Below are 17,832 nucleotides of genomic sequence, written 5' to 3'. Positions count from 1 at the left end.
CACTGTACACAGATTTGCAATCTACTGAAAATCTGTGGAGCCTCCCAGGTCTTCCCATCTGATGTCCCCACAGGTGTTCTTAGCGGAGTTAACTTTAACCTGTCTGTTGGGGTGCCTCCCCCTGTGTCTTCTCTCCATACCATGGTGCTCCTCCCCCTGTGTCTTCTCTCCATACCATGGTGCTCCTCCCCCAGTGTCTTCTCTTCATACCGTGGTGCTCCTCCCCCAGTGTCTTCTCTCCCTACCGTGGTGCTCCTCCCCCTGTGTCTTCTCTCCATACCGTGGTGCTCTTCCCCCAGTGTCTTCTCTCCATACTGTGGTGCTCCTCCCCCAGTGTCTTCTCCCATACCGTGGTGCTCCTCCCCCAGTGTCTTCTCTCCATACTGTGGTGCTCCTCCCCCAGTGTCTTCTCTCCATACCGTGGTGCTCCTCCACCTGTGTCTTCTCTCCATACCGTGGTGCTCCTCCCCGTGTCTTCTCTCCATACCGTGGTGCTCCTCCCCCGTGTCTTCTCTCCATACCGTGGTGCTCCTCCCCGTGTCTTCTCACCATACCGTGGTGCACCTCCCCCCTGGTATTCTCTCGATACTGTGGTGCTCCTCCCCTTGTGTCTTCTCTCCATACCGTGGTGCTCCTCCCCCGTGTGTCTTCTCTCCATACCGTGGTGTTCCTCCCCCCGTGTCTTCTCACCATACCGTGGTGCACCTCCCCCCGTGTCTTCTCTCCATACAGTGGTGCTCCTCCCCGTGTGTCTTCTCTCCATACCGTGGTGCTCCTCCCCGTGTGTCTTCTCTCCATACCGTGGTGCTCCTCCCCGTGTGTCTTCTCTTCATACCGTGGTGCTCCTCCCCCCGTGTGTCTTCTCTCCATACCGTGGTGCTCCCCCCTCATTGTCTTCTCTCTATACCGTGGTGCTCTTCCCCTGTTTCTTCTCTCCATACCGTGGTGCTCCTCCCCCGTGTCTTCTCCATACTGTGGCGCTCCTCCCCCGTGTCTTCTCTCCATACCGTGGTGCTCCTCCCCAGTGTTTTCTCTCCATACCGTGGTGCTCTTCCCCCATGTCTTCTCTTCATACTGTGCTGCTCTTCCCCGTGTCTTACCTCCATACCGTGGTGCTCCTCCCCCTGCGTCTTCTCTCCATACCGTGGTGCTCCTCCCCCTGAGTCTTCTCTCCATACTGTGGTGTTCCTCTCCCAGTGTCTTCTCTCCCGGGGTGCACGTGTCACGTGCAAATGCAAGAGGTGTGTATGGTCTCTAGTGTTTGGCCTCTAGCTTTTGTCACATGACACAGGCACCCCAGGAGAGAAGACACAGGGAGGAGCGCTGTGCCACTGAGAGAAGACACCAAACGTGGAAAGAGGAACGCCGGTGGACAGGTGAGCGTTAGCTCTGCTGCCAACACTCTGCGTTGGTCATCCCCCAAATGGAAAGCTACTGACATGCTCCTGAGTACGCCGCTCTTCCTACTAACGTAATCAACCAATTTTGGCCAAAAATCCATCAATCGGGCATTGTTTGCCCCATCCTAAGGTGGCCATAAACCATACATTTTTTTTACATATCTGTTCAATTTAAGAATTGCAATCAATTTTTCTGAATTTATCGAATTGCCGTAAAATCGGATCATTTTACTGTATCGTGTGTGGCCACCTTAGGAAGAACCCTGTGGACCATTGGCGATTCCCATTTAGGTCATGCATGTGTAGACCTTATAATCTGGGTCTTCGTATCACTTGATAAGCCTCCATTGTTTTAGGGTGTTTGTGGTGGATCCTAGACGTCTGATCAGCACTGAAGCACACATTGTGCGATTGTTAGAAGTCTTATCTGAGGACTTGAGCTTCTGGCAGCTTTTTGGCCATTGTTCTTGGATATTTATACGCATATTCGATGCTTTGCTCTTACCAGGAGAGTAAATAGAATTTCACCAGTAGGCTGTCAAACTCAGTAGACGGGATAATAAGTACAGTTTTTAAAACTATTTTTTTTATTGCTTTTAATACTACTGCATATCATGGAATTGTCAAAGTTCTCAGGTCAGATTTTCTGGGTCATCATATCAAATCCTTCACAAAGAGCCTGCAGATGTTCTAAACATACTATCTCCTGTAAGTTATCAGCTTCCATTGGAGTGTCCGGTCTCTTAAAATAAGCAGAAACTGGGTGTAACCGCTTTGTGTCTCTCTGGTGTGCTGCAACGCCACAGTTATATAACTGGTCATAGACGACGGGAGTGTAATTAGTCCTGTTTATGTTCAAAAGATTACAGATGAGTCAAGGAGGACCTCCCCGTTTCCTTTCTTACGAAACTCTTGCCTAATTGTTTTTCTGCTGGACGATCACCACTAACCGATTGGTACAAATGTTGATAAAGACGAGGAACAATCCTGTCCGTCTACAGCGAGCTTCTTCCGGTCCACGGCTCGAATGGTGACCGTGAGGAAAGGGCACGGACTTGAAAGCCTCCCCGTCTGCTGTCCATTTACTCTAGAGATGAGTGAGACAAACTCAGGAAGCGCCAATGAGCTGGCGACGTAAGGGAAAGAGATGAAGGGAGACTTGATCTTCCTCAGGGTCACTTGCGGGCCACTGTGTGCCAGGCCTCTGTATTTGGATAAAGAGACTGGCACACAGAGCTGGTAGCGGCTGCAGGTGCTTCTGAGCCCTCAACACTTGGAAATGATAAACGGGTTTTAAGTGCCTGAGGTAATGATGTGGAAGAGGCATAAAGCTCTTTCCTATAACCGCCTTCTGTGAACTGACGGGTTACCGTGACAACCAAGGTGTGCAAAGTTTCACCACCAGTGGCTATATGTAGGTAGAAAAAAACAAAGTCTTGTAAAAGTAATACCTTTTAATGGCTAACTGATAAAGTTAAATAATGCAAGCTTTCTGGGATCTAGTCCCCTTCTTCAGGCATATTTCTAGATGTTAGCTGTAGTAAAACACTGATGCAGAGAAGCTGCATGAAGATGGCAGTTGTACTGGTTGCTGTTTAGCAGTTAGATGTCAGGTGATCAGCAGGCTGGAGCCAGTGAGCTTATGCAAGCAAACATGAAATCTAGCAGGTTTCTGAAGATAGTGAAGCCAAGTCAATCATGTTACATAAGGAGTCATGAATCCTGTTCCACAATTTAAACCTTCTGTTAATGTCTTGAACATTTTCATAAATTTGTACTCAGAAATCTTTCTTGCTTGTTCATTTTTGAAGTTACCCTTAAGAATAAGTACTTTGAGATCTTGCATGCTGTGTCCTGGTTCACAGAAGTGTTGGCCCACTGGTGTGTCCATTTTACCCTCATTAATTTTAAAGCGGTGATGGTTCATTCTTGTGCGCAGTTTTTGTCCTGTTTCTCCTATATAGATTCCTCTTGAGGGGCATTTCATGCAGCGTATCATGTATACAACATTGGATGATTCACAGGAAAATTGGTCTGATATTTGATGATATTTCTGTGAGTTTGGTATCTGTATTTGGCTTGTGCACAAGATATAAGGGCAGGTCTCACACCTTGCGTTATTGCAGGGTAATGTGCCTGGAGTTTCTGGTGTAGATAGTGCACTTCTGATAATCATTTGTCTCAAATTGGGAGGTTTTCTTCTCAAATTGAGAGTAAAAAACTGCGCACAAGAATGAACCATCACCGCTTTAAAATGAATGAGGGTAAAATGGACACACCAGTGGGCCAACACTTCTGTGAACCAGGACACAGCATGCAAGATCTCAAAGTATTTATTCTTAAGGGTAACTTCAAAAATGAACAAGCAAGAAAGATTTCTGAGTACAAATTTATGAAAATGTTCAAGACATTAACAGAAGGTTTAAATTGTGGAATGGGATTCATGACTCCTTATGTAACATGATTGACTTGGCTTCACTATCTTCAGAAACCGGCTAGATTTCATGTTTGCTTGCATAAGCTCACTGGCTCCAGGCTGCTGATCACCTGACATCTAACTGTTAAACAGCAACCAGTACAACTGCCATCTTCATGCAGCTTCTCTGCATCAGTGTTTTACTACAGCTAACATCTAGAAATATGCCTGAAGAAGGGGACTAGATCCCAGAAAGCTTGCATTATTTAACTTTATCAGTTAGCCATTAAAAGGTGTTACTTTTACAAGACTTTGTTTTTTTCTACCTACATATATTGTTTGGCTAACACGGTACAGAAACATTTTTACTACTACCACCAGTGGCTGACGCTGAGCAATTCAAAAACAGCTAAAGTAAAAAAAAAAACAGAGCTAGTGCTGACTAGCTTACACTGCTCTCAAGGCCGGATTTAAACTTTTTCTGCCCCAGTCTATGTACAGCAGGCCCTTCTCATTCTATGTGTAGCCCTCTCGTCCACATCTAACCTTCATGTACAGCAGCCCCTTTCAGGTACACACAGACCCCTTGGGCAGCTCCCTCTGTCCATATGTTGCTCCTTATTTGCAACCTCTGTATTACATTTGCAGCCTCTTCTTCGATATGCAGCAATCCCTCTTCCATGTCGAGCCGCCCCTTGGCCAGCTGCCACTCAAGGCCCGGGCCCTTGTTGGCCTGTACAGAAATTACCATCAGCAGCGTATTTCCAGAGTTATGGCGAAATTCCCCCCACCTCAAGTCAGGACTGTGGCACCAGTTCAATTTCCAGCAGTCCTGACTCGGCACCAATACTAATTTTATGTGAGCATGGTCATCAACTGGTAGAAAAGACCTCACCTATCCTAGTTGTGAATTCACACAGCGGAATGACTGAGCAATACTGAAGCTATTAGCGCCAGCTCTGTGCCTTTTTCCACTTTAATTCAGCCGGGACAGCCATAGTATCCCAGGAAAAAAAAACATGTACATACTTGATCTACTTACATAACATATGTATTGTACTGTCAATATTTTGATTTCAGTGAATTTTATATAGTTAATAAAGAGAAAACAGTTTCAGGAATTTTCCATATTTACTGCCTCTGACTGAAGCCAATCCTCATTTAATTTCCTCCTTTACTCTTTTTTAGAAACTGCTCTGTCATAGCTAGCTTGCTTTGTAAACATGAGCATAGCATAGATTAGATTTCAGCAGCTTCACACTGTACTGCCCTCAGCCAATCAGTGAGGAGCAGGAAAATGGGAGGGGATACAACGAGCTTGCTTCCTCCCAGCAATGTACCAAACAGATCCAGTCTGACTGAGATACAATTTATCACAACAGAAACATTTATGATTATATTGGAATGCTTGCAATGCAGGGTCAGGTTGTAGACTGCATAATAAACACAGAGCAGTGGGTAAATAGAATTCGATTTTATAGCTGACAATCTTTATTTAACAAGGCTGCTTTTCTGCTATTGCTGTGCTTCAATTCTCAGCCTATGGAAGGGCTAAGCTGGAAATCTGCCTGGACTAAAGTGACCCTTAATAATCCGATCATTTGCATAGCGCTTTTCTCCTGTTGGACTCTAAGGGCCCATTCACACCTGAGCTGGAATCGCGCGATTCCCGCTCAGGGCAAACCGCTAGCGGTTTTGTAAAAACCGCTACACATTGTAGCCATCGGCAGTCTTCTTACTTCCTAAGCACGCTAATCGCGATCGCTCCAAAACCGCCGCAGTGTCCAGTGATTTTTCCACGTTAATCGCGGGAAAATCACTCCCGCAAAACGCAGGCGGTAATCGTCGGCGTTCTGCGGTTTCAGATATGAACGGGCCCTAAGAGCTCAAGAGCTGCAGCCACTGGGATGCGCTCAATGGTCCACCCTGCAGTGTTCGGGAGTCTTGCCTTGAACTCCTTACTGAATAGGTACTGACCCTAGCCAGGATTTAAGCCCTGGTCTCCCATGTCAAAGGCAGAGCCCTTATTCAGTACACTATCCAGCCACAATATCCAGCCCTTCCTGTGCCAGTCTAGCATATTACCTGACTTCCGTCTTACATGCAGATTTCACGTACAATGTATGCAACTTACAATTAGGCCAATCAAAAACAGCAGGAAGTGCATCTGATTGGATGAATTCCTGTCTGCTAACAACTTACACTGAACCTGCATGTGAGCCGGTATTACTCCATCTCACTGACCATCTCTCCTGCAAATACCACAATGAGGGAATTGGATTTCACTGCGCTGGGTAAATACAGCCAAGTTTTACAAGCTGATGATGTAACCGGTGTCTCGTAACCCTTTATTCCGAGGTAAGAAAATACCAAGAAAGCACAGATCTGAAAGTCCTGGCCACAACAATTAACAAGGAAAGGGGCAGGGATATTGGGCTGCAGAAAAAGGGGTGAATAATTGCTGTACTTGGGGGCCTGGAGAAGTTATTGGCTGCACTTAAGGGACAGGAGGGGTTAAAGGCTGCAATACTGTATGCGGTGCAGTCATTAACCCCCTCCTGGGCCCCTAAGTGCTGCTATAAACTTTGCTGGCTAGACTTATACTTGAGTCAATAAAAAAATCCCAGCTCAAAAGGGTCAAATATTGTAGTTGACTTATACATGAGGTCAACCTATCCTTGAGTATATATACGGGTATATTTTCTACTGGCTTCAGAACGCTCAGTAAACAAACATTCAATAGAGCTGCACCTGACAGCAATAAAGATGTCACCTGTGATAAATTTCTGAATGTAAATCCAGCAATGGGCAAACACTGACTAAATCATTAATAAAGTAATATTTATAAAATAATATTCATTACATTATATTCAGTACAGTTCCTCCTTAAAGGAAAACTTAAGTCAACTATAAAAAAAGAGATTTACTCACCTGGGGCTCCCCTCAGCCCCCAGCAGCCGATCGGTGCCCTCGCAGCCCCGCTCAGACGCTCCTGCACCCGCCGGCGAACACTTCCGGTTTGGCCGTCACCGGCCGACAGGCATGGGAACGCGAGTGATTCTTTCGCGTTCCCAGCCTGTATATCGCCCCCTATGCTGCTATTGCGGCCAGCTGGTGAGCCCCAGGTGAGTAAATCTCATTTTTTATAGTTGACTTAAGTTTTCCTTTAAAGAGAAACCGTGACCAATAATTGAACTTCATCCCAATCAGTAGCTGATACCCCCTTTCCCATGAGAAATCTTTTCCTTTTCACAAACGGATCATCAGGGGGCGCTGTATGGCTGATATTGTGGTGAAACCCCTCCCACAGGAAACTGAGGACTGTGGTACTCCTGGCAATTTCCAGTCTGTGAACCTTGTTGCATTGTGGGAAATAGCTGTTTATAGCTGTTTCCAACTGCCAAAAAAAGCAAGCAGCATCTCCTTCCACTGACATCACTTGCCAACAGTAAAAATGTCACCATGTGATAAATGTCAGAATGTAAATCAGGGAGAGGAAAGATTTTACAATGGACAAACACTGACTAAATCATTTATACATTATAATTGTAAAAATGAAGCACTTTTTTATTACATTATTTTCACTGGAGTTCCTCTGTAACTCTTCTCGGTTCCGCCAAATGGAAAAAGTTCCATAAAATATTCTTTGTGAATAATTACAGTTTAGGTCACATGTACGTGTCCATCACACTACCAACCAATCAATTGCATAGAATATAAATAAGACGTTCAAGATAATATGTGAAGTGTTTTTCCTACCTGTAGATAACACCGTGCTGGTGTAGAAACATGAGAGCGGAGGTGACTTCTGCGGCATAAAACCGCGACCGTGGTTCATCGAATTTACGTGAACGCTGTATTTGGAACATTAAGTCTCCTCCATTTACGTACTCCATGACGAAAAAGAGGCGGTCCTGGAAAAAAGATGATGACACCATTGAAATCTCAACTTTATTTACATTTAACCTTTGAAATCTGGAAGCAGTGTTATTGATGGTGTTTATGTACTCAATGCGCAAGTGCGCTTATAATTAACCACTTCGGTAGTAGCAGCCTCTGCCCCCTTAAGGACCAGAGGCTGCTGGTACACTAAAACGCCGCATACCGACAAAACGCCGCAATAATCCGTCGCTCCCGCCGGACACGCCGCTCTGCCCCCGCCACAGGCTGCTCTCTCCGCCGTCGCTATGACGGCAGAGCGCTGTGCGCCGGTCAGGAGCCGCTTTCAATGGCTCCTGACCCTGTCACTCAATGTAAGCCAATGGGAACGGCTTACAGTAATGACAGGGCCAGGAGCCAATGGGAACGGCTTACAGTAATGACAGGGCCAGGAGCCAATGGGAACGGCTTACAGTAATGACAGGGCCAGGAGCCAATGGGAACGGCTTACAGTAATGACAGGGCCAGGAGCCAATGGGAACGGCTTACAGTAATGACAGGGCCAGGAGCCAATGAACACGGCTCCTCCCCGGCTCACAGTGCTCTGCCGTCATACAGGCGGCAGGGCAGCACATTGCGGCAGGTAGAAAGCGGCAAGAACTCGCGGTGAATGGGACGTAGAGCTTACGTCCGATCAGAACCGCAACACCACCCGCCCGACGTAGATTTGTACTGCGTCCGTCCGAAATTGGTTAAAAAGTAAGCTCAGATCGATATATACAAAATACAGTATGTACTTGTATCACTGATTTAAAGATCTGAATTATATTCTAAAATAAAAACAAGTGGCAGAGATTGGAAAGAGGGAGGAGCTATCAGGTTTTGATAAAGTGTTAACTGGGGCACGAAACGGGAAGGGCTCTTTTCCACTTGGCACAATCCGATCTAAAAATCGGATTGCGCCTGTTTTGCGGAATGCAACAGCGTTGTGATTAACATGCAATTTGCGGTGCTGTTTTTCCGCTAATGCAATTTGTTTCCCCCTAAATGCCGGCCTGCACAATTTTTGTGCATTTGCACTCATATCCGACGCTTACAAGCCCAATCCCATGTAGTGCAAATGGACGGAAACGCTACAGCATTGCGGCACCACTGTGTATGCAATCACGTTTCCTAGTGGTAAATGAGCCCAACTCCACATCTCCTAAACCTCACCTGACTCTTTTACTGCCAGCACTAGGTATGGTCAATAAGTTGCTACTAGTTTTGAGTTAATGCAAATGTTATGTTAAAGAGACTCCGTAACAAAAATGTAATCCTATTTTCTACCATCCTACAAGTTCCCGTACCTATTCTAATGTGCTCTGGCTTACTGCAGCACTTTCTACAATTACCATCTCTGTAATAAATCAGCTTATCTCTCTCTTGTCGGACTTGTCGCCCTGTGTCTGGAAGGCTGCCAAGTTATTCAGTGTTGTGGTTCTGTGATGCATCTCCCCCCTCCAGGCCCCTCTCTGCACACTGCCTGTGTGTTAATTAGATTAGGGCAGCTTCTCTCTGCTCTATTAACGTTTACAAGCTGGATAAATGGTCCTTTGAGCTGGCTGGGCTTTCACATACTGAGGAATTGCATATTTGCAGAGCTCTCTGCACTCTGCAGGAAGAAACAGTCTGACACTTCAGTGGATGAAAACTGCAGGGGGAAAGAAACACACAAATGATCTCTTGAGATTAAAAAGGAAGGCTGTATACAGCCTGCTTGTGTATGGATGTATTTTCTATGTGTGGACATACTGTACATCAACCTACTTCCTGTTTTGGTGGCTATTTTGTTTGTTTATAAACAAACTTTTTAAAACTGTTTTTAACCACTTTTAATGCGGCGGGGAGCGGTGAAATTGTGTCAGAGGGTAATAGGAGATGTCCCCTAACGCACTGGTATGTTTACTTATGTGCGATTTTAACAATACAGATTCTCTTTAAAGAGACACTTTAGAGACACAAAGACACAAGTGAAAAAAAATAAATTATGATATAATGAATTGGTTGTGTAGAACGGATAATTACTATAACATTAGAAGCAAAGAAAATATTTTCAGATTTTTATTTTCTGTTATATGTTTTTTTTTTATAATATTGCATTATTCTCTAATATTTGCAGTTTACACACTACTCGGCATTCTAAATGATTTTACAGAGCAGTCTTGTGAACTATTGACCTGTCCTCTGGGGAAGAAAAAACAATACAATGACTGACAGTTGAGATAACAAGCTTCAGAAGACAGAGCTCTCTGCCACTTTGAAAATCATGGAGCTCAATGGCTTTTTTGCATAGATAACAACTGGAGTTTCTTAACTCTTCCTGTACTGATAACAATATTAGACTTATATCTCTGCTCCTAATGTTTTATTTCTTAGCTGTACTACACATACCAATCATTATATCATCATTTTTTTAACTTCAGTGTCTCTTTAATTTATACAGCTTGAAATTAGAGCAAAACTGCAACCCACATAGTGCGTTAGCCTTGAAGAACAAGCGACAGCCAATGCTAACCTAGAAATAAAAAACACATCTATAAGTAGATAAATACTAGTTCTACTTACATAACAGATGTATTGCACTGCCCATGTTATGATTCCTGTGAATTTTATAAAGGAAAAGCAGAGAATCCTATTCTAGGCAGTTTCCAACTTTGTTACCTTTGACCTCCTGACATTTCCTCCCTCACTCTTTCTTTCTCCTCTTGCTAATTGTATATTCGTTACCCGCCCTCCTCCCAGAGTCTTCAGACACTCCCACTGAGGTCTATACTAGTAAGTGCACTGTCTTATGTCATTAGAAGGAGGGGGGACTTAAAGTGAAGGGGAGGAATATATTATAGATAAAAAGAACCCCAGCTTGCAACTGTTTGGCAATGGCACTTAAAAAGCCTCCTAAGGTATGCGATAACTTCAAAACCATAAACAGCAGAAAACGTTTTGAAAGTTTTGAATGCAGGATTAGCATCTTTATCACTAAATACACTCAGACCGGTTGCTTTTGAAATTTGATTTGTAGGGTGACAATCCCGCATTAAGACACCCTCGAACAGGATAATATTCAGCAAGGAATGGCCCAAGCAATCAGACAAATGTGATCGAATAGGTAGAAAATAAATGTCGCTGATGTCCTAAATTGACTGTGAGGGATTCTAATGGTGATCTTTTAATGACAATTTAGTACATGGGAAAAACAGTTTTTATCATTTGTTGTGATGGATAAGAAGTAGAGATTGGTTTGTTGATGGTAAAATAATCAATGAATTAAGACATTTTATTTCCAATCACAATCAACTGATCGCTCTGGCAATTCTTCCCTGAAAATTGCACCATTAGCGGGCACCTTTAAAGCACGATTGTGGGCCATAAAATCAAATTCCATTTACCCACTGCTCTATGTTTATTAGGTAGTCTACACCCTGACCCTGTATTGCAAGCATTCCAATATAATCATAAATATATCTGGCGTGAAAAATCATATCTTAGTCAGCCTGACTCTAGGCTGGAACATTGCCGGGGAGAGGGAAGCTTGTTATTTCCCCTCCCTCATTATTGCTCCTCACTGATTGGCTGGGGTAGTTCAGTGTGACATAAGGGTGAGAAGGGAAATGCACCTCACCCATCTGCAGAAGCTGCTGAAATACAACCTATGCTGTGTTCATGTGTGTTTACAAAGCAAACTAGATATGACAGTGCAGTTTCTAGGAGTAAAAAAAAAAAAAGTAAGGGAAGAAATTACATCAGTTTTGACTTCAGTCAGAGGTAGTAAAGATGGGAATTGCCTTTTTATTTACTATATAAAATTCACTGAAATCAAGTCGTGGACAGTACAATATACACACAAGTATTAGTCTCAGACGCATATCAAATACAGCATCCAACGAATGACAGAAATTGGCATATCTGATGTCGATCGCTATGAAAAATGTTGCCATGTGGCTTTAAATCACACCGAACGATATTATCCTGCCCATACTGGGGTTGCGTGCTTCTTAAAAAGTTATTCAAATTAATCCGTAAACTATATTGCACTACTAATCAGGGCCTCATTTTAAACTATTTTAAAAAAACGTAAAGGACCAAGATCGAGAAAATCGTAAAATTTTAAATACATGTAGACACATACAAATACAAAGTACGTTTCTTCCAGAGTAAAAGGAGCTATAAATTACTTTTCTCCTATGTTGCTGTCACTTACAGTAAGTAGTAGAAATCTGTCAGAACCATCAGATTTTGGACTAGCCTATCTTCTCATGGGGGTTTCTCAGGGTTTTCGTTTTTTCAAAAGCACTTAGTGAATGGCATTCTATAAAGAATAAGAGCCTTGCTGAGAATCCCCCATGAAGAGCTGGACTAGTCCAAAACCTGTCGGTTCTGTCAGATTTATACTACCTACTGTAAGTGACAGCAACATAGGAGAAAAGTCATTTATGGCTCATTTTACTCAGGAAGAAAAATACTTCTTATTTGTATAGATTTTAGACGTATTTTAAAGGTTACAATTTTTCACGATAGTGGTCTTTAAAGTGTACCCGAGGTGACATGATGAGATAAACATGTGTATGTACAGTACTAAACATATTAATAACCAGGGTGTTTTACTTGTTTTATTTTGCTGCCTGGCATATTTAATTTTTAAGCCTGGAAATGACATATTCTGTCTTGTCAGAACCTTGTCAGGAATATAGTAAACATCACTGATAAGCAATTTACAACCATAAAAGTTTTTTGTGGCAAAATACATTTTCTACATATTTCTGAGAGCAGATGGAGAGAGAAAGGGTTAATATACTTCATGTATTTCATTTAGGGACACTTAATAGACTGCAACCGAGCAGAGACAACAAAACATTTAATCTACTTTCTAAATGTTTAAATATAAAATAAAATCCTGGGATGTCTTAAAAAGTCATTTTTAGGAGTAGGAGAATAAATATAATTGTTTATCACATCAGTTTATTTTCACCTTGGGTTCACTTTAAGTGAAAAAAATATATTGCCAAGTGCTACATGAAGATGTCCCGTAGGGTTTGGATAAGTGGACAGCAGATCACACTTAGGAGCAGCAGCTTTTCTACACAGGGATATAATACTGACAATTATTTGCAGGGTAATATAAACAGAACCCAGCTTATATTAAGCTGATGATGATTATTATAAACACAGCTCAGCGTTCCCTTTAACAAAGACTCCGGCTTGCGCAAAAGAGTTATAAATTATTGACAGAGTACAGGATGGTTAATAGGTATCCAGGATCTCTGTTGATATAACACTCCTGTGTTTTCACAACAGCCACGAGGTCACTTTGCCTGAGGCAGATTTTGCTAGAGAGGCCGAATCTGAGCTAGGCTGGATTTATTTCTGAAGGCCTGATTCTCATGAGCATTGCGGCCAATCCGAGCCGCGCCTGCCACGCGGAGAGACCACGGGGAGGGGGGGGGGGGGGGGGACACACATGAGCATTCCGGCCAATCCGAGCCTTGTCTGCCACACAAAGAGACCACGGGGGAAACATGTGAACAGCGTTCAGTGCCACACGTGGTGGGCGGAGTCATCCTCGTGTGATTTTCCTGCTAGCAGTGTGTGTACAGCGTGGCATTGTTCCCCAGTGTACAGTGCCGCACGTGGTGGGCGGAGTCATGTGTGATTTTCCTGCTAGCAGTGTGTGTACAGCGTGGCAGTGTTCCCCAGTGTTCAGTGCCACACGTGGTGGGCGGAGTCATCCACATGTGTGATTTTCCTGCTAGCAGTGTGTGTACAGCGTGGCAGTGTTCCCCAGTGTACAGTGCCACACGTGGTGGGCGGAGTCATGTGTGATTTTCCTGCTAGCAGTGTGTGTACAGCGTGGCAGTGTTCCCCAGTGTTCAGTGCCACACGTGGTGGGCGGAGTCATCCTCATGTGTGATTTTCCTGCTAGCAGTGTGTGTACAGCGTGGCAGTGTTCCCCAGTGTTTAGTGCCACACGTGGTGGGCGGAGTCATCCTCATGTGTGATTTTCCTGCTAGCAGTGTGTGTACAGCGTGGCATTGTTCCCCAGTGTTCAGTGCCACACGTGGTGGGCGGAGTCATCCTCATGTGTGATTTTCCTGCTAGCAGTGTGTGTACAGCGTGGCAGTGTTCCCCAGTGTTCAGTGTCGCACATGGTGGGCGGAGTCATCCTCAAGTGTGATTTTCCTGCTAGCAGTGTGTGTACAGCGTGGCAGTGTTCCCCAGTGTACAGTGCCACACGTGGTGGGCGGAGTCATCCTCATGTGTGATTTTCCTGCTAGCAGTGTGTGTACAGCGTGGCAGTGTTCCCCAGTGTACAGTGCCACACGTGGTGGGCGGAGTCATCCTCATGTGTGATTTTCCTGCTAGCAGTGTGTGTACAGCGTGGCAGTGTTCCCCAGTGTACAGTGCCACACGTGGTGGGGCCAGGCTTACATCCAAAACCGCTGGTGTATAGCACGCCTATATCTTTACATTTTACAGAGCCACATCAACACCATCATGCAGACAGCCCGTTTCAGACTATTGGTCCTCCTCAGTACATGGCAGGGACTGATATGGCTGTATGGCAGCCTTTCTCAACCTTTATACCCTAGAGCCTAGATTCTCAACGTGTGGTACGTGTACCCCAGGGGGTACTTCTGAAGGTTCCAGGGGGTACTTCTGATGGTTGCAGAGGGTACTCAGGCTTGCTATATTTAACCAAGAATAACACATTCAGACTTTTATAAAATGATACATCTTCTTTAAAGAAAACCTGAACTGAAAAATAAAAGTCAAAACAAATGCACAGGTCATACTTATCTCCCATGTAGTCTACTCCTCAATCTCTTTAGGTGCGTACACACATGCGACTATAGTCGTTTGTAACAATCGTTCCCCGATCTTTACCAACGACGATCGTTACAAAAAACGAACCACCGACTATTAAGGCAAACGACGAACGAGCCAAATCGCTACAAAAGAAAGTTCTGTCTCGGCGGATTTTAACCAACGATGATCGTTTACAACAGTAGTACATCGTTGGAAACGGTCATTCCTACTAGGCTTGACATGCGCATTTCACTATTTCTCCATGAAACTTCTCATTTTTATGCGCAGGCGCAATAGTTGCTTTACCTGATGTAACGTTTGTTCTAACGATCAGATCGTTACACACATTTAAAAACTAACTTTACTCAGGTCGTTCTTTCATCAATTAAAAGCTCGTTCGTCGTTCTCGACGAACAATCGTTGTCGCATGTGTGTACGTAGCATAACTCTTCTCCCGCAACCTGTTTGTTCACTGTGATCAAGGGAATCCATTTTGGAAATGGCCATTACCCCATAACAGCTTCCTGGTCAGCACACTGTTAAACTGTAACGTCGCCCACTTGAGCCATAGGGAAACATGGACATTACCTGCCACATCAGTTATTCTCTCAGCTATAACTGACAGCAACTGATATATTTCAATTCTGACAAAATATTGTCAGAACTGGAAGGGATTATTGTCAGAAGAAAATGGTGAGCTTCTGAGAGGAACTGATGGTGAGGTAACTATGCAATGTTCATTTGAAGTTACCTCATGTGTTTATTTTAAATAATTTTACTCAGTACAGGATCTCTTTAAAGTGAACCTAAAGTCAGGCGAAAAAAATGAGATTAACTCACCTGGGGCTTCCCTCAGCCCCCTGCAAACGATCGGTGCCCTCGCAGCTCCGCTCCGATGTCCCAGGACCCGCCGGCGAGCACTTCCGGTTTGGCCGTCACCGGCCGACAGGCATGGGAACGCGAGTGAGCGGCCAGGAGGCCGCAATAGCAGCATAGGGGGCGATATACAGGCTGGGAACGCGAACAATCACTCGCGTTCCCATGCCTGTCGGCCGGTGACGGCCAAACCGGAAGTGCTCGCCGGCGGGTCCTGGGACATCGGAGCGGAGCTGCGAGGGCACCGATCGTCTGCAGGGGGCTTAGGGAAGCCCCAGGTGAGTTAATCTCATTTTTTTCGCCTGACTTTAGGTTCACTTTAAACAACTCCAAGCTAGTATTTTAGCAAATGCTTGGAAATGGTTTAGAACCAATTATCATGTACTACGATTAAATATATATTTGTCAAGGGCTACTTGTGATAATGTTTACTATGCTAGGGGGTACTTGGTGAGTGCAGGGTTTTAAAAGGGGTACATAAAATTAAAATGTTGAGAAACTCTGCCCTAGAGGAACCCTGAAAATAACTTTTGGATCTCAGAGAACCCCCAGCTTTCAATTTTTGATCTCGAGGAACCCCTGCATTTATTTTGCAGGAGGCATGGTCTTAAAAATAGATGAGGTTGTTAATTTCACTACTCCCTATTACACTGCCACTCATTATACTATCTCCTGATGTTTTTTTTAATGTGCTGATTATTATTCTGACTCCTAAATTAGTGTTTCTTTTTACAGTACCCCCTATTATTATAATGTGCTCTATTATACATACCCCACTATGGGGGGAAATGCCCAGGAATCCCTGCAGAGTCCTGCAGGAACCCTGGTTGAGAAAGCCTGCTCTATGGGATAGGGCTTAAAGGGGTTCTTTCGCGAAAAAAGTAGGCAGTTAAAAAATGTGACAGATGACAGGTTTTGGGCCAGTCCATCTTTTTAAGGGGGATTCTCAGGGCTTTCTTTGTTTTCAACAGCATTTCCTGAACAACAGTTTAACTGCCAAAATAGCAAGATACCAGCCGGCCTCCCTAATCACTTGCACACTATTATGTCAGTTAGATTTTGCAACTGCTGTTCAGGAAATGCTGTTGAAAACAAAGATAGCCCTGAGGGCCCGTTTCCACTATCGCGAATCCGCATGCGGGCACCGCATGCGGATCCGCACAGTCAGTACAAGTGGATGGGACTGTTTCCACTTGTGCGTTTCCCCGCACGTTTTTCTGTGCAGAAAAAATCTGCAGGGTAGGGGCCTCAGAATTCGCCTGCGTGTGGAATGCAGGCGAATCGCACACAATGTATTTAATAGGGAAATCGCATGCGTTTTCCCCATGCGTTTTTTGCCGCGATTTCGCATGCGATTTCGCATAGGTACCCATGTTAATTCACACAGGCAGTGACATGGTTAAAATCGCATACAGCCTTACCTATGCGAAATCGCATGCGAAATCGCGGCAAAAAACGCATGCGGAATCGCACCCGCATGCGATTTGCCTGCGGTGATTCGCCGGCGATTTCGTAACGCTACAGTGGAAACGGGCCCTGAGAATCCCCCTTAAAAAGATGGACTGGCCCAAAACCTGTCATCTGTCACATTTTTTAACTGCCTACTTTTTTCGCGAAAGAACCCCTTTAAGGTGGCCACACACCATACAATTTTTTAAATATCTGTTCAATTTACAAACTGCAATCAATTTTTCTGACTGATTGTAACATTTCAAAAATATGACCAATGTACCGCACACGTATGTTGAATTTTTTCCCCAATTATGATAAAAATGATTGGATACTCTGACAAAATTGCTAGGGTGTGTATATTAATAAACTGGCAATCTAACACACACCATACAATCTTTAGAAGGATTGAAGAAAAATATCTGGCATTCCGGATCGATAAAAATCAAAGAAAACGGGAAATCCAATCGGATTTTTCAGTCGAATGAAAAAAAAGCTTTCTATTTTTTTCGGGAGATCCGTTCGTTTTTATCGAATTACTGTAAAATCGGATCATTTTATTGTATCGTGTGTGGCCACCTTAAAGCCCCGTCTACACGGGGAAAGGTTGTAGAGGTTGTGCCCGCTGCATCCCTGCTCGCTGCGCATGCGCCGCATTCGATTCCCTGCTCGTGCCCGCTCGTCCCCGCCGGCGCCGCTTATCTCCCGCACGATTCCCTGCCATTGTCCCCTCGCGGGGAGCGAGCAGGGAATCGGCGGTGCGGAGATCCGTCGGCCGCATCCACTCATGTAGATGAGGCTTTAGACTAGTACAACATAGTACCCTAGCGTTTAGTGCCACACGTGGTAGGCGGAGTCATCCTCTCATGCCTTTCATATGCGATTTACCTGCTAGCAGTGTGTTACACACTGCAATGTTTTTCCCAAACATTCAGCGCCACACGTGGTGGGCGGAGTCAGAGCCGGGAC

The 17,832-nt window shown here is 44.5% G+C and overlaps 1 protein-coding gene across 1 annotated transcript in view; it reads right to left on the bottom strand.

Moving 5' to 3' along the window:
• The window catches only part of PRKCE (protein kinase C epsilon), a 484,799-nt gene that overhangs the window by 98,678 nt on the left and 368,289 nt on the right, over positions 1 to 17,832 (bottom strand). The window contains 1 exon segment of the mRNA XM_068233034.1: positions 7,576 to 7,730. Within this exon segment, the coding sequence (XP_068089135.1) occupies positions 7,576 to 7,730 (155 nt within the window).

This window comes from Hyperolius riggenbachi, chromosome 4 (genome assembly GCF_040937935.1).
Source record: "Hyperolius riggenbachi isolate aHypRig1 chromosome 4, aHypRig1.pri, whole genome shotgun sequence".
Taxonomy (NCBI): domain Eukaryota; kingdom Metazoa; phylum Chordata; class Amphibia; order Anura; family Hyperoliidae; genus Hyperolius; species Hyperolius riggenbachi.
Note: the sequence above shows the minus strand (reverse complement) of the source record. Positions and strands in the feature narration are given on the sequence as shown.